General features: G+C 44.3%; 2 protein-coding genes across 6 annotated transcripts; both read left to right on the top strand.

The window, feature by feature from the left end:
* Positions 1-5,148: 5,148 nt before the first annotated feature.
* On the top strand, positions 5,149-12,037 carry LOC120679098 (probable U3 small nucleolar RNA-associated protein 7). Of its 5 annotated transcripts, XM_039960606.1 has the most exons (9): positions 5,149-5,578; positions 6,732-6,800; positions 6,940-7,029; positions 7,684-7,816; positions 8,117-8,235; positions 9,373-9,440; positions 10,111-10,159; positions 10,802-11,114; positions 11,157-11,863. In XM_039960606.1, the coding sequence occupies exons 1-9, from the start codon at positions 5,450-5,452 to the stop codon at positions 11,861-11,863; spliced, it is 1,677 nt and encodes a 558-aa protein (XP_039816540.1). In that variant the 5' UTR covers positions 5,149-5,449. The 5 variants fall into 5 exon arrangements, with proteins under 5 accessions (XP_039816540.1, XP_039816538.1, XP_039816539.1 ...); XM_039960604.1 differs by having other exon boundaries at positions 10,802-12,037; XM_039960605.1 differs by having other exon boundaries at positions 6,735-6,800; positions 10,802-12,009.
* Positions 12,038-20,250: 8,213 nt separating this feature from the next.
* Positions 20,251-26,433, top strand: LOC120679097 (probable RNA-dependent RNA polymerase SHL2). The gene is made up of 2 exons (XM_039960603.1): positions 20,251-23,166; positions 25,312-26,433. The coding sequence occupies exons 1-2, from the start codon at positions 20,353-20,355 to the stop codon at positions 26,224-26,226; spliced, it is 3,729 nt and encodes a 1,242-aa protein (XP_039816537.1). The 5' UTR covers positions 20,251-20,352; the 3' UTR covers positions 26,227-26,433.

Genomic DNA, 26,433 nt, shown 5'->3' with positions numbered 1-26,433 from the left:
CAACCTCCTGGGTTTATAAGTGAAAGATTTCCTGACTATGTTTGTAGACTGGATAAGGCAATATATGGCTTGAAGCAAGCACCAAGAGCTTGGTACTCCAGATTGAGCTCAAAATTGATTCGTCTGGGTTTTAAAGCTTTTAAGTCTGATGCATCTCTCTTTATTTATTCCAAGTCTGGTATAAAGATTTTTATGTTGATCTACGTTGATGATATCATAGTCACAGTAACATCTTCAGAAGCTATCTCGGCTCTACTTGCTGATTTGAGGACTGATTCTTAAGGATTTGGGAAATCTGAGTTATTTTCTTGGTATTGAAGTCAAACCAGCTCAGGGAGGCATACTGTTGTCACAGGAAAAATATGCTATGGATATTTTAACTCGAGTTGGTATGAAGAATTGTAAGTCTTCTCCTACACCCTTGGCTGCATCTGAGAAGTTGTCTAGAGAAGATGGAGAACAGCTATCTACAGAAGACAGTACCAAGTATAGGAGCATTGTTGGAGCTCTTCAGTACTTGACTTTAACTAGACCTAATTTGGCCATTTCAATTAACAAGGTATGTCAGTTTTTGCACTCTCCTACTATAGTGCATTGGAGTTCGGTAAAGCGTATACTGAAATACATTAAAGGAACAATTGATGTGGGTTTTCAAATTAATAAATCTGATTCAAGTCTGGTTAGTACATTTTCTGATGCAGACTAGGGAGGTAGTATAGATGATAGAAGATCTACCGGAGGATTGCAGTTTATTTTGGTACTAACCTTATTTCGTGGAGTGCTAGAAAACAGGTGACTGTGTCGCGGTCAAGTACCGAGGCTGAATAAAAATCTTTGGCAAATGCCACAGCAGAAACAGTTTGGCTAGAAGCATTGTTGGCTGAACTGGGAATAAAACTGCAGGAACCACCCTGTTTGTGGTGTGATAACTTAGGAGCTACATATTTGTCAGCTAATCCTGTTTTTCATGCTAGAGCTAAGCATATAGAGATTGATTTCCATTTTGTTCGAGAACGAGTTGCAAGAAAACAGTTATAGATTCGGCTTTATAGCATCCAAGGATCAGTTAGCTGATGGATTTACAAAGTCCTTGCCAGCAAGAGAGTTTGAAGCATTCAAGAACAATCTTAACCTCTGCAGAAAGCCCGGTTGAGATTGAGAGAGGCTGTTAGAATTATTGTTTCCCTAAGCCTTGCGCATTGTTTGTGTAAGGTGTTCTGATGTATCACGTCTATAGATGTGTTCTGCCTTTAGGCAGTCGGATTGCTAAGCAAGAAGGTCCTGGACTCTAATTAAGATAGATCATATGTATAGATAGATAGCAGGACTAATCTTGTCTTGCACTCCAAGTTGTAATCTAATTCCTGTATTGTTTTGGGACTCTTCCCTATATAATAAACATGCAACCGTGGGCAAGCCAAGATAGGCAGCCATACGTTAACACCAATTTCGAGATTATCTTTTCTTTCACATGAATGAGCCTTATTGATGTGAGAGAGAACTAAAAGATAGCACTAATGTTATCTATAACATCAATCCTGTAATTCCCTCTATATATGTAACCTTGATATCTGATATAAGAGATCAGCTATTGTCACCATCCAATTGTCTCTACAATTTTTAATCTAACACATTATCCTCACCTCTACACACTGAGCAAGAGAGAAAGGAGTAAATAGTTCACCGATTTGAAGGGTAAGATAGCTCACCATATGCCGATATCCCTTGATGTTGGTTCTTCTCTTCCTCGCAACATCTGTGCTCGCTATCTGCGTCGCCTCATGCGCCAGCAGCTCGTCGAGCTTCTTCGGGCTCCGGTGTGCCGTCCTCGACGCGGCAGGGGCCGTGGCCCCTGTTTTCCTCCCTCTGGCTTCTTCAGCCGTGGAGGAGGATGCTATGACATCAACGCCGCTGCCCGAAGGACTGCTCGCACCGAAAGCAGTGACTCCAGCACTTTCGCGACTCATTGCGGAACTCCAGAGATGCCCAACGCCCAACGGGCATCCGCAGGAGGGGTCTGTCATGGTGACGTCATTCTGTCCTCACCATGGCTGGTCCACCTATGCTTATAGCGACGACAGTGCTCCTTCAACGGAGTACACTCCGGCAACACCGCCGAACTCTCCAACTCCGACCACGCCCATCAACATGGCTGTGGGCAGCTCTAACAACATGGCCGCAGCGACACCGCCTATCCTCACCGAGCCCTAGCTTGCACCTGCACCTCCACCACCGGCTCTTGTGCGTCCTGGCTGCCCGACCGCAGCCACGGCGGCCAACGCGCGCCCTGGCCTCCGCCGCATCATCAAGACCGGGCACGTCCCGACCAAGATGAGCGGCGGTGGCGCGGCCCGACGCCCCTACCCTTAGGTGAGGGGGAGGCCTGAACACGGGCGAGGGAGACGGGGATGGGCGGTGGCAGGCGGCGACGTAGGAGTGCGGGGCGGCACATCAGTGCCGCGGCGGCGGACCGGCGCGACGGCGGCGCAGCGGTGCGACAACGACGCCTTAACGCGGCGGTGGCGACTGCGCAGCGGCGCGTCGCCGGCGGATAGGCGCTGCAGCAGTAGGAGTGGGTTAGGGTTTAACCCTAACTGCCTCCCAAGCCAGGCCTTCTAGGTTGGGCCACACCCATCCAATGGGCCGCGCCGGCCCACTACCGCCCCCTGTTGCCTAGACCCAAAGAGGCGGTTGGCCAAAATCGAGATTGTCTTGGCCCACAGCCTAGTTATCTTTATTTATTTTTTTCAAAATTTAAATTCAGCAAATTTTACATTCTAGTCCCTAGACTTTGAACAATTTACATTCTGCAAATAATCAAAGACAATATATTTGCTTTTAGCACCCTATAATTCTCTGTTTTTCATATATGTGTTCATTTCAGCACTTTATGCATTCCCATGTCCTTTAATATTACAAGTACTATGCAAATTTAATTTCCACGCTCTACTTTATTTATTCAATGCAATTATTCCTTCTAAATTGGAACAATTCTTTGAAGTTTGAGAACATTTGGATTTACGTATGCCCCAGCATTGCGATAATCCCTCCTACTCGAAATTTCTACCCAAAGTGAAGGAAATTTAATTTATTGTTCGAGTTCATCTTGAATTCAAAAAATTGCATAAATATGCCATAATTTTTCAAAAAAATTCGCTATCACAATGTAGGTGAGATGGCAACCAAAGAATTTGATATCCTCGCTCTTGATGGTTCCAATTTCCCTTCTTGGGCGATAGATCTCAAAGTGAATCTATCGACACTTGGACTATACAGTTGTATAGATGAAATAGCAGCTGGGATAGTTACTCCCTCAAGCATGTCCAATTACTCCGCCTTAAAAGTGATGAGGAATCATATCCATCCGGATTTGAAATGGAGTACATGTATGAGGAGGATCCACGTGCTTTATGGACAGCTCTGAAAAATCGATATGAACAGCACAAAGCTATTATCCTCCCTGAGGCAATGCATGAGTGGAACCACTTACGCTTATAGGATTTCAAAACTGTAGACGAGTTCAACCATGTTGTTCATAAGATATGATCTAAGCTCCGATTTTGTAAGAAAGAACCTTCTGAAGCGGAGAAAATTGAGAAGACTTTGTCTATAGTGCTCCCGTCAGAAAGGATAATTACTCAACAATACCGTGAGAAGAATTTCACATAATATTCTTCGCTCATTCAAACATTGAAACAGGGAGAAAAGAGCCATGAGCTCACTGTGTGGAACTCAAACCAGCGCCCATTAGGCACTGCACCACTGCCTGAAGTACATGTAAATGCGAAGAAGAATAGTTCCAACACGAACACACAATCTGGAAATTCCTCAGGCAAGGGCAAACGCATGTTATGAACCTTAGTTCATTTGGGGGACTGGGAGGATAACCATTGCCAGAAAAATGGCCAGGCAAAGTCGGCGTGGAGGGAGACTAGAGTATTTGGGGGATTTGGATTATTTGTTCTTTCTCCATTGCTTTCCTAAAAGAGATATAATCCCATCATTATATAGATGGGTTGACTTAACCCTTAAGAAACCAATCTCTAAATTTAAAGAAATAGCAAAGCAATCTAATCTAATCTTTCCTAATATCTGAACCCTATTACTGTTCACAATGGGAACAATACTTTCTACACATAACACGCAAGAGAGCCAACAAGCCACGTGTGAACGTACAAAAGGGGAAGACATTTCTAAGAACAAAAATGATAATGGCAACAAGACCGCCTGCTACATATGTGGTTGCTACAATCATGTTACTAAGATGTGTGGACTCCTAAGCATCTTGTTGAACTATACATGAAGTTCATGGGTCATACACAGAACACCCAGAAGCATGAAGCACATTTTGTTTCTCAAGTGCTAGAGACTGAAAATATGGACCCCATCCCTCAAGGAGCGGGACAGAGCAACACCAAGACTCTGCCAAATGAAGAAGACTCTCGAGACATCGACAACACGCTCGTGGATTTCTCTTCCAACGACATTTTTGGAGACCTCAAATAGGCTCCATAGCTTTATTATTTAAATTTGCAAAAGTATTCATGGTAATAAAGACATGATGTTGCTACATTTTTATCAATTATATGCACCTGCTATTTATGAAAAGCTTATAAACCAAAAATATGCTGTCATATCAATTTATAGAATTTGTTTACTAGATTTGGATATTGTAATTCGGAGAAAGAAGTTTGAATTATCCCTAGAAAACAATTGAAATTTTCATCCATCTCTGATACAGGGGCCACAATGGAACATATGAGTCTAAATGTAATTTTTCTACAATTTTTTTTGTATCTTTTTGGGGTACACATAGTTCAAACTGTAATTACTTTCAATAAACATGCAAAAATTCATTTAAACCATTGAAAATAGTAAATGAGTTTGAAAATTATCAAAACTTCTAAATGACAACTTATATGTAGTCTATTATATTTATAAAATATGTTAGTGTATAGAAGATAATTATTTTATATGTTACTTCATAATTATACAATAAAAAGAAAAATATTAAATGGGCCGAAACACTAGCTAGATCTGTTTTTCATTATAGCACAACTTCTCTTGGCCGTCCATCTCCGATTCAACATCTCAAATCAATCCGTAAATGTATAAATGTGCCAGCAAATCCTACGCATCCCATCCCCTTCCCCTCTCTCCCTCGCATCCCTCCTCGTATCCCGTCGCCCCTCCGCATCCGCCACACCCCACCGCTGCCCCTCCTTCCTAGCTGCTTGCAGGGGGGTGAGGGCGCCGCACGCCACGCACACGTAGCACGCGCTCCGTCCTCATCCGCCTCCCTCTCCGCCAGTTAGCCCGCGCGCAGCTCGTGTGCAGGCGGTGGGTCGACCTCACCGCGGACCACGGCTTCCTCCGCAGCCTCGCCTCGCAGAACGCTGCCGGGACCTCCCCTTCATCCCAGCACAGCCCTAACCCGGGAACCCACTGCATGGCGGCGTCGGCGACATTCATGTCTTCAGCTCCTACAACGGGCTCCTGCTCCTCTGGTTCCCGATCCACCGCCCAGCGAGGGCAATGCGCCTGCAACCCGCACGTTCTGGAACGGGAGCTCCTTCAGGTCCTATCCTCTTCCGTTCTGTGCCCCAACTATTTGCTGAAATGCCTTGCTAGGATAGAAAGGATATTATTTTGCGAATCTGTTTTAAGATTCATTCAAGAACTCGTGATCTGCACTGAAAGAATGATTTATCATGTGGATTTATATTTTTTATGTGTCAAGAAAGTAATCTAAGCTGAAGTTTCTTGTGTCAAGAAAAAGAAAGTGGATATATTTTTTATGTGTCAAGAAAGTAATCTAAGCTGAAGTTTCTTGTGTCAAGAAAAAGAAAGTAATCCACGCTTGGCGGTTCCCTCCCAGCGTCGGCCGTCGCCGCGAGTCCCGGCCACCCCCGTCGCCGCCGGGGCACCGTCTCTGAGATCCTGTCTTCCACTCCCTCCCACCTCCGTCTCCCCTCGGTCCTCGCCACGCCGGGGCGCCTTCGCTCCACCCCCTGTCGGCCTGCTGCCGTCGTCTGCGTTGCGGCCTCGCCATGGCACCAGCGCGGGTGAACGCCGAAAAGGTAACTAAGAGATTCGCTTATTGATAAACGGAAAAAATCTCCCCCGCGTCATCTCCGCCGCCACGCCCCACACACACAGCAGCCAGGCCGGCGCCCGCATGAGCGCCTCAGCTTGGCGGCGATGAGCCGCCGGCAAGGAGCGCCGACCACCGTCGCAGCAGCACGAGCGCTGCGCGGCCGCCGCCGCCGGCCGTCCGCCCGCCCACGACGAGCCACCACCTCCAGCACAGCACTCTTCGGCAATCTCAGCGTGTTCTTCTGAATTATTATTTTTTTCCTGCCCATTTCTTTTCCTCTTTGATTTCATCCTTCCCATTCCGATCCAGAGGCTTGTTCTTGATTTCTTGAGGGGTAGATGACAGCTTGAGCAGTGCCAGTGCTAGCACTAGTGGTGGTGGCATAGGTTCTGAGGCCATGACCGACACCACGGCTCCAATGTTGCTTGCTATTTATGTGTGTTGCATTATTGTTTATTTTATTTAAAAAGTAGTAAAATGTATTCGCATATCTTGTTTTCTGATAAATTGTCGTATCCGCGTATCCGTATCCTTCCAATACTGATACGCATATTTGTATCCGTGCTGCTTAGTTTCTCCCCATTCATGCGGTCGTCTTATGCTTCTCTGTCATTCGCTGCACCGATGGCGCTAGCAGGATGCCGATGACGAGCTGGAGATGAAGGTGGAGAAGTATTCGCGGGGGAAGGGTGCTGACCTGAAGGTAATCCATTATGGTGCTCTTACATGTTACAAGTGCTAATCATGCTACTTTAGCGTGAATTTGTCAGCCAGCTATGCTACTACTATTGCTCCTCTTGAAACTGCACATTGACTTGTCTGGTTTTGGAATGGCTCCATAGGCGCTGAGGGACAAGAAGTTGAAAGGCCAGCTCGCTGTAAAAGAGAAGCTCTATGGACAGTCTGCAAAAGCTGCTGCAAAAGCTGAAAAGGTAGCCCTTTTTCCTTGCATGTTTGTGGATTTTCTGCAAAAATGTCTACAAAATTATACTTGGATTGCAAAATATGCAAGTTGGTGTCTCACTAGAAATCTTAGGCGTCGTTATGAGCATTAGTTGGATGAGACAAGTGAGTATGATATTGAAAACCTGTGATTTGTTATAGTTTGTTTTTGTACCACCCAACTGATGTTTAGCTGCTTCAAAGGAATCCAGTTTGGATGAACTGATGAAGTGAGTAGCTGCACATACAGGGTTATCATTCTAAGTATTATATGAGCCACTGAAACATTACTGGAAAAAAGGACAAAGCCTCAGGATTTGTGGTTTTCTATACATTGGCCTGAAAGTACTCTTGCTAAGCTTAAAACATACTTGCTTTGGAGCACAATTTTTGTTGGCTTAGAGTTAGATCAGCTCCTAGCTCTTAGCCAATTGTCACACCAAATGACTATCATTGTGAATCAAGTTCTAGGGACTCTCTTGCATAACTTCAATTTGTTTGTTGCAATAGCAATGAAGTGTGATTTTAATTCCTTATTTGACTTGCTATGCTCATAATCTTCATTTTTGATGGGTATACTCTTGAATTAGCTGTTGTTTATTTCAAAATTTGTCTTTTTCTGATTTCTGTTACTCCATTTGCAGTGGCTTATGCCTAGTGAGGAGGGTTTCTTAGAGCCTGACAATTTGGAGAAGACATATAGATTTCCACAAGAATCGATTGTGAAGGAGGTGGATATTTTGAGTTCAAGAAAACCATTTGATATGATCTTACCTGGTAAACCTGTTAACCGATTTTAGTGTTCTATGAATTTCTGTCAACATAATTTGCCTGTTGCTCTTATCAAGTCAGTTGCTAACTGTTTGATATTATTGCCTTGTTGATCTTATATGATCCTGTAGAATCCCCGAATATTTGTATTTAGGTTCGCTGATACTTCTACAAAATACTGTGCCAAATCCTACATGCATGTCCAGTGCAATTTTGGTTGATCCAGAAATCCGTGCTTTCCTTACTATTAACTTTTGTGATTATGATCACTGAGGACTATGGATTGCTGGCTCTCGTTTTGTGCAGTACTTGGTCCTTATACTATTGAATACACATCAAATGGCCGCTACATGCTAGTAGGTGGACGAAAAGGCCATCTTGCTATGATGGATATGCTGAATATGGATCTGATCAAGGAATTTCAGGTCAATTTTTTTACTATTGAAGCATTTAAACTTCCCCTTGTTTAGTTCATGTTCTTGTTCTGCTACTTTGGAAGAGTTATTTTTTCTTTTAGTGTGGGAATGTTGCTAGAGAAAGACTAAAACTATAATGAGTGATAGGAGCAAAAGATAAAGTATCCTAGAAATGGCAATTTTTTATGTTGTCATAATTTTGACGAGGAAATTCAATCTTTTTGGTTGTGCGAAGGTGGAGGTCAAAGAACTTATAGTTTATATTGGAGTCACTAGCACCTTGTTGCACGATATATGAACTTGATAGATGCAAATGCAACTAGATCAAGGATCTTGACCCAGTTAGTCAAAGTTATTCTGAATTTCTTTCTGTTGTCCTCTACAGGCCAAAAAAAAACATATGCTGGCCTGCTCACACCATAGCAAAATAACAGCAGCCCATCAGCCAGTCCATATCCCTTCCTCTCCCTTGTCACATCCATGATGCAGCCTCCCTTGGCCTGACAAGATCAATTCTACACCGCCATTGCTCCCTTCTCTCTCGTAACACTCTGTCCTTGCTTCCTTTCTTAGCTCGATAGTGGTACCACCTGGGAGGGAGGGTGGGGGATGGATGGATATGGAGGTTGAGTCATATCTGAGTATCAAGGTGGTGTTACAATAGTTATGCTTGTCAAGCTCCCATTTATCACACTGGTAACTTAGTAAGCACTAAACCATCATTCCTGTCTGCTGGATGAACAATTAACTGGGCAACTTTAAAGAGTTATCAAGATTCAAGCTGCAAGTTCTACATGTGATGCAATTAGTAGCTTACATTTATATATATTATGGTTTATTTTTTGTTCGTTTCATATACTTTGATTTGTTGCAGCTAAGTTTGGACCAACTTCTTATTGATTATCATAGTCTAGGTTTTTCATTTTCTTAGAACAGTAGGAGGTTATATGAGGCTATTCCTCTATTTTATCATTTGTCTTTTTATGTGGGAGCTATGTTTGGCAGCCTTAGGCTAATGGCATCCATGCCACACATTTTGGTACTTCCACCTGCTTTTAATAATCACAACTGTTGCTAGATGTCTCTTTTCTTTTTAATGTGCTTCATGCATTACACTCTCTGATCTTTTTTTTTTAATTTCTTCAGGTGAGGGAAACTGTTCACGATGTGGCATTCTTACATAATGAGCAGATGTATGCAGTCGCTCAAAAAAAGTAAGTTTTTGACTTTGCTTCAACTGTTCACGATGTGGCATTCTTACATAATGAGCAGATGAGCAGATGCGTCAGTTTTCCCCCTGCCGTGCACGTGTCGATCGGGGGGAGGGGGGGTGAAGCGCTGAGAGGGGCCTCTCCAGGGTGCATAGTAACTAGAGTATTTATCGATGAACTAGGCTATAAAATTATTCAAAATTCTGCATTTTCCTGAGTCATTATCTCATGCAAACAACATTTGTGAACAATGAGCCTATTTCTGGGAGCACATTAGACTTCTTGTACATAATCTGAATATTAATGATATCCTGGGGCAAATTATAGCATGCGAATAGCATTTGTGAACAATAAGCCTATTTCTTGCAGCACATTAGACTTCTGTACATAATCTGAATATTAATGACATGAGGTAGGAGCAGCTGAGAATTGCCCTCCGAGTTTGGAGCTCTGACTGCTTTGAATTACTTGTCTGCAACCGTTCGTGATTGCTTTACAGAGGCATTTAATGATTCTGTGCATCAAAATATTTATACTAGACTAGATCAAGCTAAGTGTATATGCTTCGTCAATACTTTATTTGTTGTGGCAGTTGTATAAGGCTGTTGATCTTTGTTTCCTGTGTTATACTGTTTAGCATTCCATAGTTACTCATAGGAATATTTTGAAACAGGTACCCTTACATATATAATCAACATGGTGTGGAAATCCATTGTCTGAAGGTAAAGCACCGGGAATTTCTTTTCTTGGAGAATGTTGTTGAAAGTTCTGTGGTATTGTTATTTACATTTTGATTTTTTCACTTGCTTGTTGGGAAAATTGTAGAAAAAATTAGAAAAGAATGTAAACATTCCTATTTTCTATGTTCATATCATTATGATGATCCCACTGAACAGAAAATATGGCACCTGAGCTAATTGTGAAGTATATGCTCATTGATTATTAACATATGCACGCTTCTATATTCAATATTGCTGGGAAAATTAACTGCACTGCAGATCACGTGCTCTTGGAAAATATGTATCATTCTCTGTGAGATTCACATGTGGCTATGGTCCACTTGTGGGTTCGACTTATAGTGAATGTTCAGTGGTAAAAATACCCTGCATCCAGGAGATTATGTCACTTTATCAACTCAATACCTTTTTGTTTTCCTTTCAAATCCCATTGGCCCTTCAGATGAACTTATTAGATTGAATTCCTTCGGATATGATGCTGTTTTGCAACCAGTATGAAATCAGTTTGGCAACATAGATTTTGATTGATGTTTATCATTTGGTCTTTCCTCAATGTGTAGTCTTCATAACTCAGCGAAGGTGTATTCTTTTGCTAGTCTGATCATTTTTTTTCTCCTGCATTGACAGGAACATGGCAAAGCGTTGAAACTCCAGTTTCTGCCTAAACACTTTCTCTTGGCTTCAATAAACAGCTTTGGGCAGCTCCACTACCAAGATGTAAGCACTGGTGAGATGATTGCAAATTACAGGACAGGTCTGGGGCGAACTGATGTTATGCGGGTCAATCCCTATAATGCTGTCATAGGCCTCGGACATGCTGATGGCAAAGTTACCATGTGGAAGCCAACAAGTGTGAAACCACTGGTCACCATGCTGTGCCATCATGGCCCTGTGACTGCTGTTGCATTCGACAGGGGTGGCCATCTTATGGCAACAGCAGGTGTTGACTTCGACAGGGGTGGCCATCTTATGGCAACAGCAGGTGTTGACAGCAAGATAAAAATCTGGGACCTGAGAAAGTATGAGGTTATAAAGTCGTATGCAGCGCCTGCTCAATCCTTGGATTTCAGCCAGAAGGGTCTATTGGCCTGCAGCAATGGATCTCAAGTAGAGATCTACAGGGATTTCGGTGGGCATGATTATAGGCTTTACATGAAGCACAGAATGATGAAGGGCTATCAGTTTGGGAAAGTTTTGTTCCGGCCCTACGAAGATATTCTGGGGATTGGGCACTCGATGGGCCTTTCGTCCATCCTTGTTCCAGGATCCGGTGAACCGAACTTTGATACCTTTATTGACAATCCCATGGAGACTACCAAGCAGAAGCGGGAGAAGGAAATTCATGCTCTCCTCGACAAGCTCCCGCCGGACACTATCATGCTTAATCCAAATTTTATAGCCACTGTCAGAGCTCCGAAGAAGAAAGAGAAGAAGACCAAGAAGGAGATTGAGGAAGAGATGGAAGAGGCTATTGAGGCCACGAAGAACACTGAGCACAAGAAGACAAAGGGCAGGAGCAAGCCCAGCAAGCGGGCCAAGAAGAAAGAGGAGGATGTTTTCAGAGCCAAGAGGCCCTTCTTGGAGCAATCAAAGGAGGTCGAAGGACGACCTGACAAGAAGCAGCGGATAGGCGAAGGGGTGGAACTCCCAAAAGCCTTGCAGCGGTTTTCCAAGAAGCCGCAATCATGATCATGGTAACACAAGGAGCTGGGGTTTCACTGTGGTTTGTAATGCATTGTTATCAATTAGCTGGCCAATATGTAAAATTTCTGCGTGAGGAATTGGTTTACATGATTGCGCCAAAATTTTGTTCTAAACCGTGGGCATTCCAGTGAGCATGGGCCATAGCCCTGTGTGCTGAAACTCTCCTGTTCACGTAGGTTACTGTACACGGGAAACAATCGTGCATGGTTCAGGAAACGAATCCAATGATCGTCGTCGTCGGCCCCTCCGGAAGCCACCGTCCAAACAGCGTCAACACAAAGTGACAAACACAGTAGACTGAGCGCTGGGCCGCAGGCGGCGAGGCGACGACCCAACCCGGCCGGCCGCTATATGGTGAAGCCGCCAAGACCACGGAAGCTGTGTGTTGCAAAAAGCATGCGAAAATTGTTTACGAAAATCACTGTGGGTGTGTTTAGTTTGCGAAAAAATTGTTGTAGTACTTTTCGGTTTTATTTGGCAACTATTGTCCAACCATGGAGTAATTAGTCTCAAAAGATTCGTCTCGTCATTTACAACCAAACTGTGCAATTAGTTATATTTTTTAACTACATTATGTGGTAAATATTATTTTACCATAGGCTAACTAGGCTCAAAAGATTCGTCTCGCAACATACATCAAAACTATGCAATTAGTTTTTTTATTTACCTACATTTAGTACTTCATGCATAAGTCATTTGCTATATTTAATGTTTCGATGTGATTTCGATGTGATGGAAAGTTTAGAAAATTTTGAGGAGTTGGGAAAAACACAGCCGGAGTAAAAAAACATGTTACCTAGCTGTCCCACTTGTACCCATGGTTCCCTGTTTGGCTGTCAGCAGGTTCAGATTCTCTTTCGATGTGATAGATTTGGAATTTACAAGCAAATTATGTAATTCGTTTTTTATTTCATCTAAATTTAATACTTTGTGCATGTAAGATTCTCTTTCGATGTGATAAATTTGGAATTTGGAATTTTGCAACTAAAGCTTATCCACTGCTCCTTCTACTAAAGGCAGCTGGCAGCGGCGGCCATCCTCGAGAAATGCTCGCTCGCTCCTTCCCGGGAAGCAGCGTGTGCGTCTCGACTCTCGACTCGACGTTCTGTCGGCCTGCACTAGTGCTCGCCCATTTCCTCTCCTCCGCACGGTGGTCGAGTCTGTGAGCCGCGAGCATGGCAGGTGGCCTGCCTCTGACGGGACAAGACGCTGTGGCATGCCATCAAGTCAATGGTCGGTTTTGGAAGCGGGGAACACGAAGCAGTACCTGTTGCCAGTTGCCGATCGTGAAGCAGCGTGTGTGTCTCGACTGGACGTGACCACATCTGCTGAATGAAGATTTACAGTTACAGGGTACCACGGTAGATGGTATCCTGAACGTTGAATTAGGTACCGAGATGTGTGCCCAGCATAATATGCCCTGATTTATATCCAATCATGTACACACTTTTTGTCAGATACGTATGGGGTACGTTCTGTACTCGGATTGTGTTCTCTCCGTCCACGCACGGTTATATGGATGGGGCGTCGCGCTCTGAGATTTCAAAATCATTTGAATCCAGTTCGACCTCATCCAAAATAGAGTTTTCGACATCTGCTCGGCTGCTTGCGGCACGGTAAGGCGCTGCCGGGTGAACAACTCCTCCATGCCGATGGTTCTCTGTTTGCATTGCAGGACACACACGTATTGTATACTAGCATAATCTAAAGCTGATATACACAACATGTTGAAATTAATCTAAGCACAGCAGGTAGGGAAAGTTTCCTGTCTCGACGAGTGTCCTGTACACGTCGTCCAATAATGTGTTCCGCACCTTCTAGGAGAGAACGTCCCTGGTAGTACTCAAGTCTGGCAGCGGCCATCCCTCCCATAGTCCCATTGGCCTGCTGGACTGGAAGACTGGATGCAGGAGGCGGCTATGCGTGCTTCTGCTTGCCGTGTGAATAGCCATGCTATTGAGCTGACATGCTATTAGAGTATATGTACTGTAGCAATTTAGTATCTAATCATAATCTAATTAGACTCATTAGATTCGTCTCGTAATTTACAAGGAAACTATGCAATTCGTTTTTTTATTTCATCTAGATTTAATACTTCATGCATGTAAAATTCTCTTTTGACATGATAGATTTGGAATTTTGAATTTTGCAATTAAACAAGGGCTTATCCACTGCTCCTTCTGCTAAAGGCAGCTGGCAGCAGCGGCCATCCTCGAGAAATGCTCGCTCGCTCCTTCCCGGGAAGCAGCGTGTGTGTCTCGACCCTCGACTCGACGTTCTGTCGGCCTGCACTAGTGCTCGCCCATTTCCTCTCCTCCGCACGGTGGTCCGCGAGCATGGCAGGTGGCCTGCCTCTGACGGCACAAGACGCTGTGGCATGCCATCAAGTCAATGGTCGGTTTTGGACTTGGGGAACACGAAGCAGTAACTGTTGCCGATCGTGATGCAGCGTGTGTGTGTGTCTCGGCTGGACATGACCACATCTGCCTGCCTGCTTGGCTGCTTGCGGCACGGTACGGCGCTGCCGGGTGAACAACTCCTCCATGCCGATGGTTCTCACACGTATTGTATACTAGCATAATCTAAAGCTGGTATACACAACATATTGAAATTAATCTAAGCACAGCAGGTTGGGAAAGTTTCCTGTCTCGACGAGTGTCCTGTACACGTCGTCCAATAATCACTCTGTTCGCTGGGCTGGAGCTGGAGCTAGTGGCTGGAGTGGTGTGAAAGAAAAATATTGTTGGTTGGTTGGTGGCTGGAAGCTGATACTGGAGTGGTGTAAAAGAAAAGCACTGTTGAGCTGGAAGCTGCTGGAGCTGCCGAACAATTGAATGTGTTCCGCACCTTCTAGGAGAGAACGTCCCTGGTAGTACTCAAAGTCTGGCAGCGGCCATCCCTCCCATAGTCCCATTGGCCTGCTGGACTGGAAGACTGGATGCAGGAGGCGGCTATGCGTGCTTCTGCTTGCCGTGTGAATAGCCATGCTATTGAGCTGACATGCCACGGCGTGACGATGCCATGGGCCTACGGCTTCCTCTGGTCAGTGCCCTTCCTGTAACTCTGACGCGAGGAGACCCTGTGGCCCGTGCAGCCGCGGCATGGCCGGCGGAGCGGCGGCGTCCATGCCGATGCCACCAATGGCCGGGTCAAACGGGACGACGGGGCGTCGCCACACGCGCCGGGCGGGCACCGCGCTTTCCACCTCGCTCGCTCGCTCGCCATACGGTCAAAAGCCTGGCCCCTGGCGAGGACGTCATGCCTGAGTTCTAGCTCCTGTCCCGTAGCCTGCCTGCCTGCGCCACCCCCGTCTTCCGCTAACCCTGTAGCACACGGCCCCTCTCTGCCTCCACTCTCCAGACGTCCAAACCTGCAAAAGTTGGATGCTATTTTCTCCTCAGGCCGGGTCCTAAGTAAAGGTGAGATGCCGATGATTGTGCCATAGATTCGAATTGTCCATTGCAAATCATGAGCAAATTATCTTTTTAGAAACAAAAAATCATGAGCTAATTAGGGAGCTTCTCGTTTTTCTCGAGAATATAGTAGGGAGCTTGAGAGAGTTCTAACACATCATACCCTCTCAAAGTTGGCTTTCCTGCATCACCCACAGCACCATCAGTCCATCACAGTTATATACCTTGTGCAAGTAAACTTTTTTTTAACTCTAATACTTTAATTGTCTTTTAACATAAATACCTTAAATTCACCACATGGGTGCACAAAATCCTTTAATTATGATTTAACACAAATACCTTTACTTATTACTTTAATTGCATAGAGCCTACTTTAGTCTAATTAAGTAAAATTTAAGCCAGATATCATATTATTAACTACTCAGAGACCTAGCCTATAAGTAGAAGGAAAAAACTATTAAACTCGCCATTCCAGTAATGTTAACGATGTGGCTTGTTGTCATTGTAGGCGCGCGGGGGGGGGGGGGGACATGATCCTTTTATTGCCTTTTAACAAAGAGACCTTTAGTTATTACATTTATTTCATGGAGCCTACTTTACTCTAATTAAATTATATGGAATTGAAGCTGGATATCGTATTGTCAACTACTCAGAGACCACCAAGGGTATAAATAGAAGAAAAAAACATTAAACACGCTATTCCAGTGATGTTGATTATGTAGCTTCCTGTTATTGTAGGGTAGTACATGGGTAGCTTCGTGTAATTGTAGGGTAATACATGGGTGCACATGATCATTTTATTGTCTTCTAACACAGAGACCTTTAGTTATTACTTTTATTGCATAGGGTCTACTTTAGTCTAATTAAATGGAACTGAAGTCGAATATCGTATTGTCAACTACTCAGAGGCCCAGTCTATAATTAGAAGGAAAAAACATTAAACTCGCCATTCCAATAATGTTGATTATGTAGCTTGATGTCATTGTAGGGTAGCCATAGGTGCACATAATCCTTTTATTGCCTTTTAACACAGATACCTTTAGTTATTACTTTTATTGCATAGAACCTACTTTAGTCTAATTAAATGGAATTGAATCCAAATATCATATTGTCAACTACTCAAAGGCCCAGGCTATAAATAGAAGTAAGAAACATTAAACTCACCATTCCGTTAATGTTAATTATGTAGCTTGCAGTCATTGTAGGGTAGCACATGGGTGCACAGGATCCTTTTATTGCCTTTTAACACAGAGACCTTAGTTGTTACTTTTATTACATATAGCCTACTTTAGTCTAATTAAATGGAATTAAAGCCGAATATCATATTGTTAACTACTAAGAGGTCCAGGCTATAAATAGAATGAAAAAACATTAAACTCACCATTCCAGTAATGTTGATTATGTAGCTTGCTGTCGGTAGCGCATGGGGTACGGTGGGCATGATTCTTTTATTGACTTTTAACACATAGATCTTTAGTTATTACTTTTATTGCATAGAGCCTACTTTAGTGTAGTTAAATGGAATGAAGCCAGATATCTTATTGTCAACTACTCAGAGGCCCAGACTATAAATAGAAGGAAAAAAGATTAAGCTCACCATTCCAGCAATGTTGATTATGTATCTTATTGTCATTGTAGTGTGGCGCCTTTTAACACAGATAGCTGTAGTTATTACTTTTATTACATAGAACCTACTTTAGTTTAACTAAATGGAATTGAAGCCGGACATCATATTGTCAACTACTCATAGACCCAGGCTATAAATAGAAGGGAAAAAAAATAAACTCACCATTGCGGTAAGTTTATGTATTTTTTGTCCGTGGGACATTCCCAATCATGGATTTGTACAGAACGCACTCTTTTCATTTTAGTGTGCTGGACACTCTAAGTACGCTATTTAGCTTCTTACACACCAGCTCTATAAAAGAATGGATTTGCAGCCACCGAGGGAGAGAATGCTTATTAGTAAGTGGACGATTTTGCCCCTGCTTCATTTTGTGACAACGTGCTGCGGCTGCTAAGTCTTATCTCTATCTCTTTATTGCATTTTTTTTCTCTCTTCTGCACATACAGCACCTCCATTCCTTGCCTGCAGCCGCGCTGCGATGTGCCGCCGTTCCTGACTTGCATTGCTAGGTGCTGCGCGTCGCACGAAGGTGAGCAACGAGCTGAGTGTGCATGCATGCCGACGCTCCAATCAACCTGACCTACAGCCTACAGGTGAGCAACGAGGTGAGGAATGGAGAAGGCCGAGGTGCATGGTACAACGGCACTGGGGTATTTAATGTGTATGCTTGTGTGTAAGTATTTTTTTAAGAAAAACACCAGAAAAGTGTTGATTCATATCAAGAAAAAACATCAATTGGTAGTACAGAAGAAGAACAATTTAACACAAGACGACATAAAGAAAATAAAATTACGCCGAAGAGTTCTCTGGTCGTCTTCTTCATCCGATTATTCGTCTTCCACCGAAACTTCAGAAATACACTGAAAAGGCAGTAAGATAAAGGGACACCTACAAACGTCATCACCACACAAGGCTTTGAAGACCGTAAAAATACTCGCTACTTACAACGAGATCTAGCAACCGCTAAAGAAACATCGGCTGGGGGAACATCCCAAGCTACACAGGCTTGCAATCCTTCACCACCAAAACAGAGGGTTGAAGTAACCGAATCTTGTCACACAGATCGAAAAAAAGAGGCCGAAGTAGCCACAACAAAAGACAGCCAATTACATTTCCTGATTGACACACCAACTACAAAGATCTGGAGAGAACTTCAGATCTGGCAGAACTAACCCCCACTTGGCCTTCATCGGCGCCGGAACAAATGCCGTCGAGGTAGGAAAAGGCCAAAGAGAACTTATTCCAAGGCGTCATCGTCGCCACTACCTTGTCAGTATCATTGGAGAACTAAATTTAAAAAAAACTAAACATATCTATGGGCATGTTTGGATCTAAGGGCTAGAGCTATTTCTAGTCTAAAATAGCTCAAAATAGCCCAAAATTCCCAAACATGAGGGCTAGTTCTTGGCTATTTACAAATAGCCTACCTCAAAAAACTATCCCACCCAAAGGGTGATTATTTGGGCTATTTCAGGTGGAGCCCACCATAGCAAGAGAGGTAATAGGGCTCCAATGATTGGAAAAAGATGATTTAAAGGCTAAATAGCTCTTGGATCCAAACATGTCAGGGGTTATTTTATTGGAGGGCTATTTGATTGAGCTAATTAGCTCTAGCTCAAATAGTTTTAGCCCTTGGATCCAAACACGGCCTATACAGAGGACGGGTCCCGCTTCTCTGACTACCGGTGGCGAGGTCATGGGAGAGACAAATGAGGGGGACTACTGAGGGGCAGCTATATACGGGAGGGCCCGGCGGCGGTGGCGACTGTAGGGTCTTGTACGGAGTAGTATTTGTGAACCGAAGGTGTTAGAAAACGAGAGGTTAGAAAAAACTACTTGTGTGCAAGTAAAGTGGATAAATACTTTTGGCATTGCCAAATTGATGTAATTTGAGCAATGTAAGAAATAGCGGGCTAAGATATTTAACGCAAGCCCTTCCAAAAAGCTAAAAGAGCTATAGCGGAAGCTAAATCATTTAGCGGAATAATAAAATAATCAATAATTACATACAAATTTAGAAGATTCATTGGTCTAACACTCTAAAAATAGACTCAACACATCTCTTGACTATCCAAATATGCATTTGCTGCTTTGTCTATGATCCACCCTAGTTATATTGATTTTTTATTTCTTTTGAATAAATCTTTAGCGGACGTAACGAACATTTATTACCGCTAAATCCTGTAAAACCCCCTTTAGCGGACGTAGCGGACAAATATTGTATAGCGTAGCAGTAGATCTTCTAAAAAGCTAATAGCAGGCTATTAGCGGGCTATTTTGTACATTGAATTTGAGACATGTTAAGATTTTGGACATGCTGGTCACTTATCTGTACATGTTATTAAAATTACATGCCAAGACAATGTGTAAAAAAAATATTATAGGTGTGAACTCTATGATATGGTCGGTTAGATGTTGTACTTGTCAAATATATTTAAAAAAAATAGTATGAAAGGCAGTGACTGTCACTTTGTTCAGCTTGCTTGTCAGCCAACCAATCAGTGATGTTTTTATCTCACACCAAATCAGCACCAACCAACAATACTTTTCTTTTACAACAAATAAACACTAGCCACCAGCCACAGTCAGCCGACCAGAGTTAGTTTTTGTGTGTTATCATGCCCATTGGCATTTGAGTCTTTTTACTAGGTCATCTCTCACTACCCATGCTGGAAAGACTAATTTATAGAAGCGGTGGGCTTGAGACAAAACTGTATTTTTGCGGTGTATATGAACCTAAATGAATGAGTGAAGTGTGCTGTGCGCAAAACACTAAAAACTCTAATGTTAATTATGTAGCTTGCAGTCATTGTACATTGTAGGGTAGCACGTGCACAAGATCCTTTTACTAGTCAATTATAAGTATTGGACCGATATTTTTTTGTCACATTTATACACCCACCATCTCAAATTATTAGTCGTTTGGACTTTTTTAGATACACTAAATTTACTATGCATATAGACATGATATATATCTAGATGTATAATGAAAATTATGCATCTAAAAAAGTCAAAACAACTAATAATTTGCTCAAAGAGAGTAATATATATCATCCATCTGTTGTAACAATTATTAGATAGATTTGGGGTCCGTTTGAATTGACTCACGTGATAGTCATAATAGTAACCAAAATTTAAGCTCATGAGTCATGACGGATAAAATTGTTTTTTTTTTGGCAAATCAGCGCGAATTTTGGAAAAGGAAGCAAGGAAAAGGAAGCAATTAGTACGGTTTGACCTAGAGAACCAGAGTCCGCGTCGAGTCCTACTTCCCTCCGACGAGCCGCCGCAGGCCGCTCAAACCAAGCAGGGGCTGCACGGAGTCACAGCCCTCGTGCACCAAATTTTTTTCAGCTCAAACCACATCAACCGAAGCGCCCGGCGGTTGCCAGCTGATCGTCGCCGTCGGTTGCCAACGCACGCAATCCCCGCCAATGGTGGTGCCTACGAGCCGGGAGCCGCTGGCCACCACGCGGGTCAGCGTCGGCGGCTTCGACGCCGGCCTCTCGGCGCGGCGCCTCGCCGAGTACTTGGAGTCCGTGGCCGGCCGGGTACGCCGCTGCCGGGTGAAGAACTCCTCCACGCCGCCCGGCTCCTACCCCGACTTCCAGCGCCTCCTCCCCGCCGTCGACGCGTTCCGGACGGGCCAGGCGCCGCGCCGGCGCCGAGCCCCGGACGGCGACGACGACGACGCGTTCCGGGCCGCGCCGGCGCCGCGCGGTCTCGCAATGCCCCCGCCGCACGCCTTCGTCCACTTCGCGGAGCCGGAGGCCGCGCGCCGCGCCGCCGCCGCCGGTCCCGGCTCCGAGCTCCTCGTGCGCGCGCACGGCGGCTCCCTCCGACGCGCGCCGCGCCGCCAGGGCGCCGAGCCCTTCCGCTTCGCGGGCTCGCGCGTCGAGGTGGGGAACCTCTGGGCGCCCGACGCCTTCGCCGTCGCCTGGCGCGCCCCGGAGCCGGGGGACCCCGCCGCGCCCGGGGGGCTCGACTTCGTGGTCGACCCGCTCGACGGCACCTGCCGCCTCGTCTTCTCCCGCGACGCCGCCTTCGCGTTCCCGGGCTCCCGCGGGGCCTCCGCCGTGCTGCGCTGCGACGTCAAGCTCGAGTTCTCCTTCCTCGACATCGCCGAGGTCCTGGCGTTCCAGAACGACGACTCGCTCCTCCTCCGCCTCTCGGCCGCGCCCCTGCTGTACTACCGCACGGCGGCCGACGACATTCACCAGCCGGTGCCGCCCGACCTGCTCGACGACGACGACGACGACCCGTGGGTACGGACGACCGACATCACCCCCAGCGGGGCGATCGGGCGGTGCTGGGTGTACAGGGTCTCGTTCAGGACGTGGTTGTGGCCAAAGATGAAGGAAGCCCTGGCGTTCATGAAGGGCCAGGAAGTGCCTGTCGTGCTGTGCAGCATCGGGTGTCAGGGGTTCAATGTGACCGACGAGCCGGAGATCGGCAAACCAACGGAGGGCCTGTTCTTCAGCGTGAAGTATCCGGGGCTAAGGTTTCGTGTATTGTTCTTGGTCAATGTGCTCGTGCACAAGGGGATAGTGACTGAACACCAGCTCACCTCGGAGTTCTTCGGCTTGCTGGAGAAAGAAGAAGATGATGTGAATGTGGCTGCGTTGACAGAATTGCTGGGAGAAAAATTTCAAGTCTTCTACTTATGCCGGAGGCTGAAGGATGCGCAGAAAAGGGCTGCCAAGAACAACAAACTTCTTCATCTTCACGGCAGCAAAAAGGTTAGTGGTGATCACAATGCCGAGGTGCGGAGTATGGTGATCACTCCCACCAGGGCGTATTGCCTGCCGCCTCAAGTGGAGCTCTCAAACCGCGTTATCCGGCATTATCATCGAGTGGCAGACCGGTTCCTGAGGGTAACATTCATGGATGAGGGTATGCAGCTGCTGAACATCAATGCGCTGAACCTCTATGCAGCACCAATAGTCAAGGAGATGATGTCAAACTCGCTCCAGCAGAAGACAACAGTTCATAGGCGTGTCCAAACAATCTTGACAAAGGGTTTCCACATGTGTGGCAGGAAGTACTCATTCCTTGCATTCTCATCCAACCAGCTGAGGAAAAGGTCAGCTTGGTTCTTTGCAGAGGATGGGACAACAACTACTGCAAGCATTAGACAGTGGATGGGACAGTTCCCTAGTAATAATGTCGCAAAGCACGCCGCTCGAATGGGCCAGTGCTTTACATCTTCATATGCAACAGTAATAATCCAACCTGATGAGGTCAATGAGTTTCTTGAGGATGTGGAGCATAACGGGTACAATTTCTCTGATGGAATTGGCAAAATCACTCCAGGTCTCGCAATGGAAATTGCCAAGAGGTTGCCTCTGAAGCATAATTATCCGCCATCTGCGTACCAGATTAGATATGCAGGATTCAAGGGTGTTTTAGCTGTTTGGCCAGGACAAAATGATGGGATACGGATTTCCCTTAGGCCAAGCATGAGGAAATTTGAGTCTACCCACTCAGTGTTAGAAGTGGTGTCTTGGACAAAGTTCCAACCTGCATTCTTGAACCGCCAGATTATAACATTGCTGACCTCCTTGGGTGTACCAGATTCTATCTTTTGGCAAATGCAGGAAGCAATGCTTCATAATCTCGACAGGATTTTATCAGACAGAGATGCTGCTTACCAGGTTGTAACAACAAGTTGCTCTGAGCATGGAACCGTCCCAGGACTGATGCTTAATGCTGGGTTTACTCCTGAAACTGAGCCACACCTGAAGGCAATGCTTTTAGCTATCAAGTCCTCACAGCTGCAGGGTCTTTTGGAGAAAACAAAGATTTTTGTGCCCAAGGGAAGGTGGCTGATGGGCTGCCTTGATGAACTTGGGATCCTTGAGCAAGGACAATGCTTTGTTCGGGCCTCAGTACCGTCACTCAACAAATATTTTGTGCAGCATGGCTCAAGATTTTCCTCGGGAAACAAAAGTGCAGAGGTCATTGTAGGTACCATTGTGATGGCAAAGAATCCCTGCCTTCATCCAGGGGATGTCCGTATCCTTGAAGCAGTAGATGTGCCTGAACTGCATCACCTTGTTGATTGCTTGGTCTTCCCTAAGAAAGGTGAGAGGCCACACCCCAATGAAGCATCTGGGAGTGATCTTGATGGGGATGTCTACTTTGTGACATGGGATGAAAATCTTGTACCTCCGAGGAAACAGAGCTGGACCCCTATGGACTACTCCCCGGTTCCCGCAAGACAGCTATTGCGTGGTGTACATCAACATGTAAGTTCAACTATTCTTGGCATATGTGCAATTCTTTCCTAAAATATTTGTTCAGTTTAGATGCCTTCCCTATCATGCCTGATTCTTTTAGTTCAGCGGTTTTCTGTAGTGTTTTGCTTCAACTAAGATTAAGTAATGTAATTCAAACTAGTTCAAAGACTGGCAGGTTGAAACTAGTTCATTAGCTTTGTCCTTAAAAACAGGTGGACATATGCTTGTGAAAAAAATATTAGTCATGTGACTGAAACAAAATGCAAGGGACGTTAATCAGGTAGTGGCTGTTTGTTGCTGAATTTGGATTAGCATTGTGTTGATTGTGAAAAATGAGCACCATCACAGTCCTTCAAAAAAAATCTATTTTCCTACCTCCAACTGCCTTGTTTACTTAACCCAAAATTTCGAATCATGTAACTCTGAATTATTAAAATTAAGTAATAAGTTTGTTCCTAATGAAAATTTGTCTTTTTCTCATGACACAAAAGTTTTAAAGTGGTTTTAGTTCAAATTTGTGTAATGGTATATGCATCACAACCTATGTTAGAGAAAATAGTTTTATGGTTATTTTATATTTTTCATGCATTTTTGTATCTCAAAGCCTATGAAAATAAGCATAAAAGGATGAGTCATACACATTGAGAGTGTATCCGAAACACAGCTCAAACCACCAATGTCAGCTGTCTTTTCTTGTTTAAAATAAAATGTGAAGTATCTTTAATTCTAGACGAACTCTATATGTACTGATATTCATTTTTCCAATGTATTCCTTCAGAAATATATGAATGGACAAACTTAAAATTGTGTGGCTGCACATACCCTAAAATATCAAGTGTTTTTAATGAGGAATTACTGGTATTTGCTATGTACAAATAGGGGCCTAAAGGTAGAGGAAAGTCAGAAAAACAGCAGTTAGCAATCCTGATGTGTGGTCTGGTTCAGTGTGGTTTGATTCTTGCGGATAAAATACAATTAATTAGTATTAGTAAAGCCTACATCATTTGTTCAAAATTCAACCCTTCTTATTTCTTAAAATAGCATTCATTTACTAATTTTTATATTAGCTTAAATATCAGGTATCAGTAATTTATACCTGATATCAGGTATCAGTAATTTCAGGGGTTAATAGGAAGTTAGAGCTGTGGAGATGCACGTTAGAGTCGAAAGGGTTCAGACTTAGTAGGACCAAGACCGAGTACATGATGTGCGATTTCAGCGCGACTAGGCATAAGGGGGGAGACGTTAGTCTAGATGGCCAAGTGGTGGTACAGAAGAATACTTTTCGGTATTTAGGATCGGTGCTACAAAATGATGGCGACATTGATGAAGATGTTAGGCATAGAATTTCAGCTGGCTGGTTGAAATGGCGGCAAGCTTCTGGCATCCTTTGTGACAAGAGGGTGCCACAAAAGCTAAAAGGCAAATTCTATAGGACAGCAATTCGTCCGGCGATATTATACGGCGCTGAATGTTGGCCTACAAAAAGGCGACATGTCCAGCAACTGAGTGTAGCAGAGATGCGGATGTTGCGGTGGTTTTGCGGGCACACAAGGAGGGATAGAGTCCGGAATGAAGTTATTCGGGATAGGGTCGGGGTGGCACCAATTGAGGAGAAACTTACCCAGCATCGGCTGAGATGGTTTGGACATGTCCAACGAAGGCCTCCTGAGGCGCCGGTACGTAATGGGGTTCTTGAGCGGGTCGATAATGTAAAGAGGGGTAGAGGTAGACCTAAACTGACGTGGGATGAGTCGGTTAAGAGAGACCTTAAGGATTGGAATATTTCTAAAGAGATAGCTTTGGATAGGAGCGCTTGGAGACTAGCTATCAATGTGCCTGAACCTTGAATTTATTTCTTTCGGGTTTCATCTCTAGCCTACCCCAACTTGCTTGAGAAAAAAGGCTATGTTGTTGTTGTTGTATCAGGTATCAATAATTTCAAACCCATTATTATCAAGTACCTTGTTCTCTTTGGGTTTCAAAGTTTGCAGAGGTGAATGCTTATTATTGGATTGATCAGATACATAGAACTAGCATCCAAAAACTATGACTTGCATCTTTAATTCACCTGGTTTCTGCAAAAAGCTTCTTCCTTTCTGCACAAATATTTATTTCCATAAACATGTCATTAACATCTTGCTCTTGTAACAGGATATCATTGATTTCTTCTTAAGGAACATGGTAAGTGAGATCCTTGGTCCGATAAGTAATGCTCATGTTGTTCATGCTGACCGTAGCAAGTATGGAGCAATGGATGACAAGTGCATTAAGTTGGCTGAACTAGCAGCCACTGCTGTGGACTTCCCCAAAACAGGGAAAATTGTGACAATGCCACAATTCCTTCGACCACAAGAATATCCTGACTTCATGGGAAAGGAAGATGACATCTCGTATAAATCAGAAAAGATCCTTGGAAGGCTTTATCGGTCAATTCAACAGTATATCCTTGTAAGATCTTTGGAAGACTTTAGCAGAAATGATGTCCCTTATGACACCAATCTGGAAGTTCATGGTGCATTACAGTTCCTTGAAGATGCTTGGCAATGCAAGTGCTTGTACGAATCAAAGCTGAACGGGCTGCTCAATCAATACGGCGTGAGCACTGAGGCAGAGCTCGTGACAGGGGAGATATGGTCGCTTACCGAAAGAAACAAGGGGAGGAAGAATGAGATAAAAGAGAGGCTCAAACACGCTTATTCCAAACTCCATCAAGAGTTCCGGAATATCTTTGAAAGCATTGGAGCAGATCATGGTGAGATCTCTGATGAGAAGAATATGCTGGTATATGAGATGAAGGCATCTGCTTGGTACCAGGTAACCTATCACCCCAAATGGATCGCGTTAAGGGAGATGAGTGAGTTAGATGGTAAGCAGATGCCGGCAACACTCAGCTTTGCATGGATCGCTGTAGATTACCTGACACGTATAAAGATGAGACGCCGAGGACAAGCGGATGCCATTTCAAGGGATCCCGGTCTACGTTTTCAGCGACAATTCAGTGAGGGTTGTGAAGTTTCCTGGATGCCTGATGCAAGATCACTCTCCCATTTTGCCTTGCGTACTTGAAGCAGGACTGCTAAGTTCAGAAGCCGCTGACATAGCTCAAACGTGGTACTCGGTGGGATCAAGGTTTTTAGTTGGGGACTACTCTACTGTTCTTCTTAACTCTAATTACGACCACATGAAAGAATTGTTTTCACTTGTTCGTTTTTTTTTCAAAGTACAGGGTAAGATTTTCTTCGATGAAATATTAATAGAAGAGAATTGGTCTAA

This window comes from Panicum virgatum, chromosome 6N (genome assembly GCF_016808335.1).
Source record: "Panicum virgatum strain AP13 chromosome 6N, P.virgatum_v5, whole genome shotgun sequence".
NCBI classification, from domain to species: domain Eukaryota; kingdom Viridiplantae; phylum Streptophyta; class Magnoliopsida; order Poales; family Poaceae; genus Panicum; species Panicum virgatum.
The sequence above is the reverse complement of the archived record's forward strand: the minus strand, read 5'-3'. Positions and strand labels throughout refer to the sequence as shown.

Coding starts and splice junctions, on each gene's coding strand:
- LOC120679098 (XM_039960604.1), top strand. CDS start 5,450: ATGGCGGCGTCGGCGACATTCATGTCTTCAGCTCCTACAACGGGCTCC. Junction 5,579..6,731: donor TGGAACGGGAGCTCCTTCAG/GTCCTATCCTCT, acceptor CGATGGCGCTAG/CAGGATGCCGATGACGAGCT. Junction 6,801..6,939: donor GGAAGGGTGCTGACCTGAAG/GTAATCCATTAT, acceptor ATGGCTCCATAG/GCGCTGAGGGACAAGAAGTT.
- LOC120679097 (XM_039960603.1), top strand. CDS start 20,353: ATGGTGGTGCCTACGAGCCGGGAGCCGCTGGCCACCACGCGGGTCAGC. Junction 23,167..25,311: donor TGCGTGGTGTACATCAACAT/GTAAGTTCAACT, acceptor CTCTTGTAACAG/GATATCATTGATTTCTTCTT.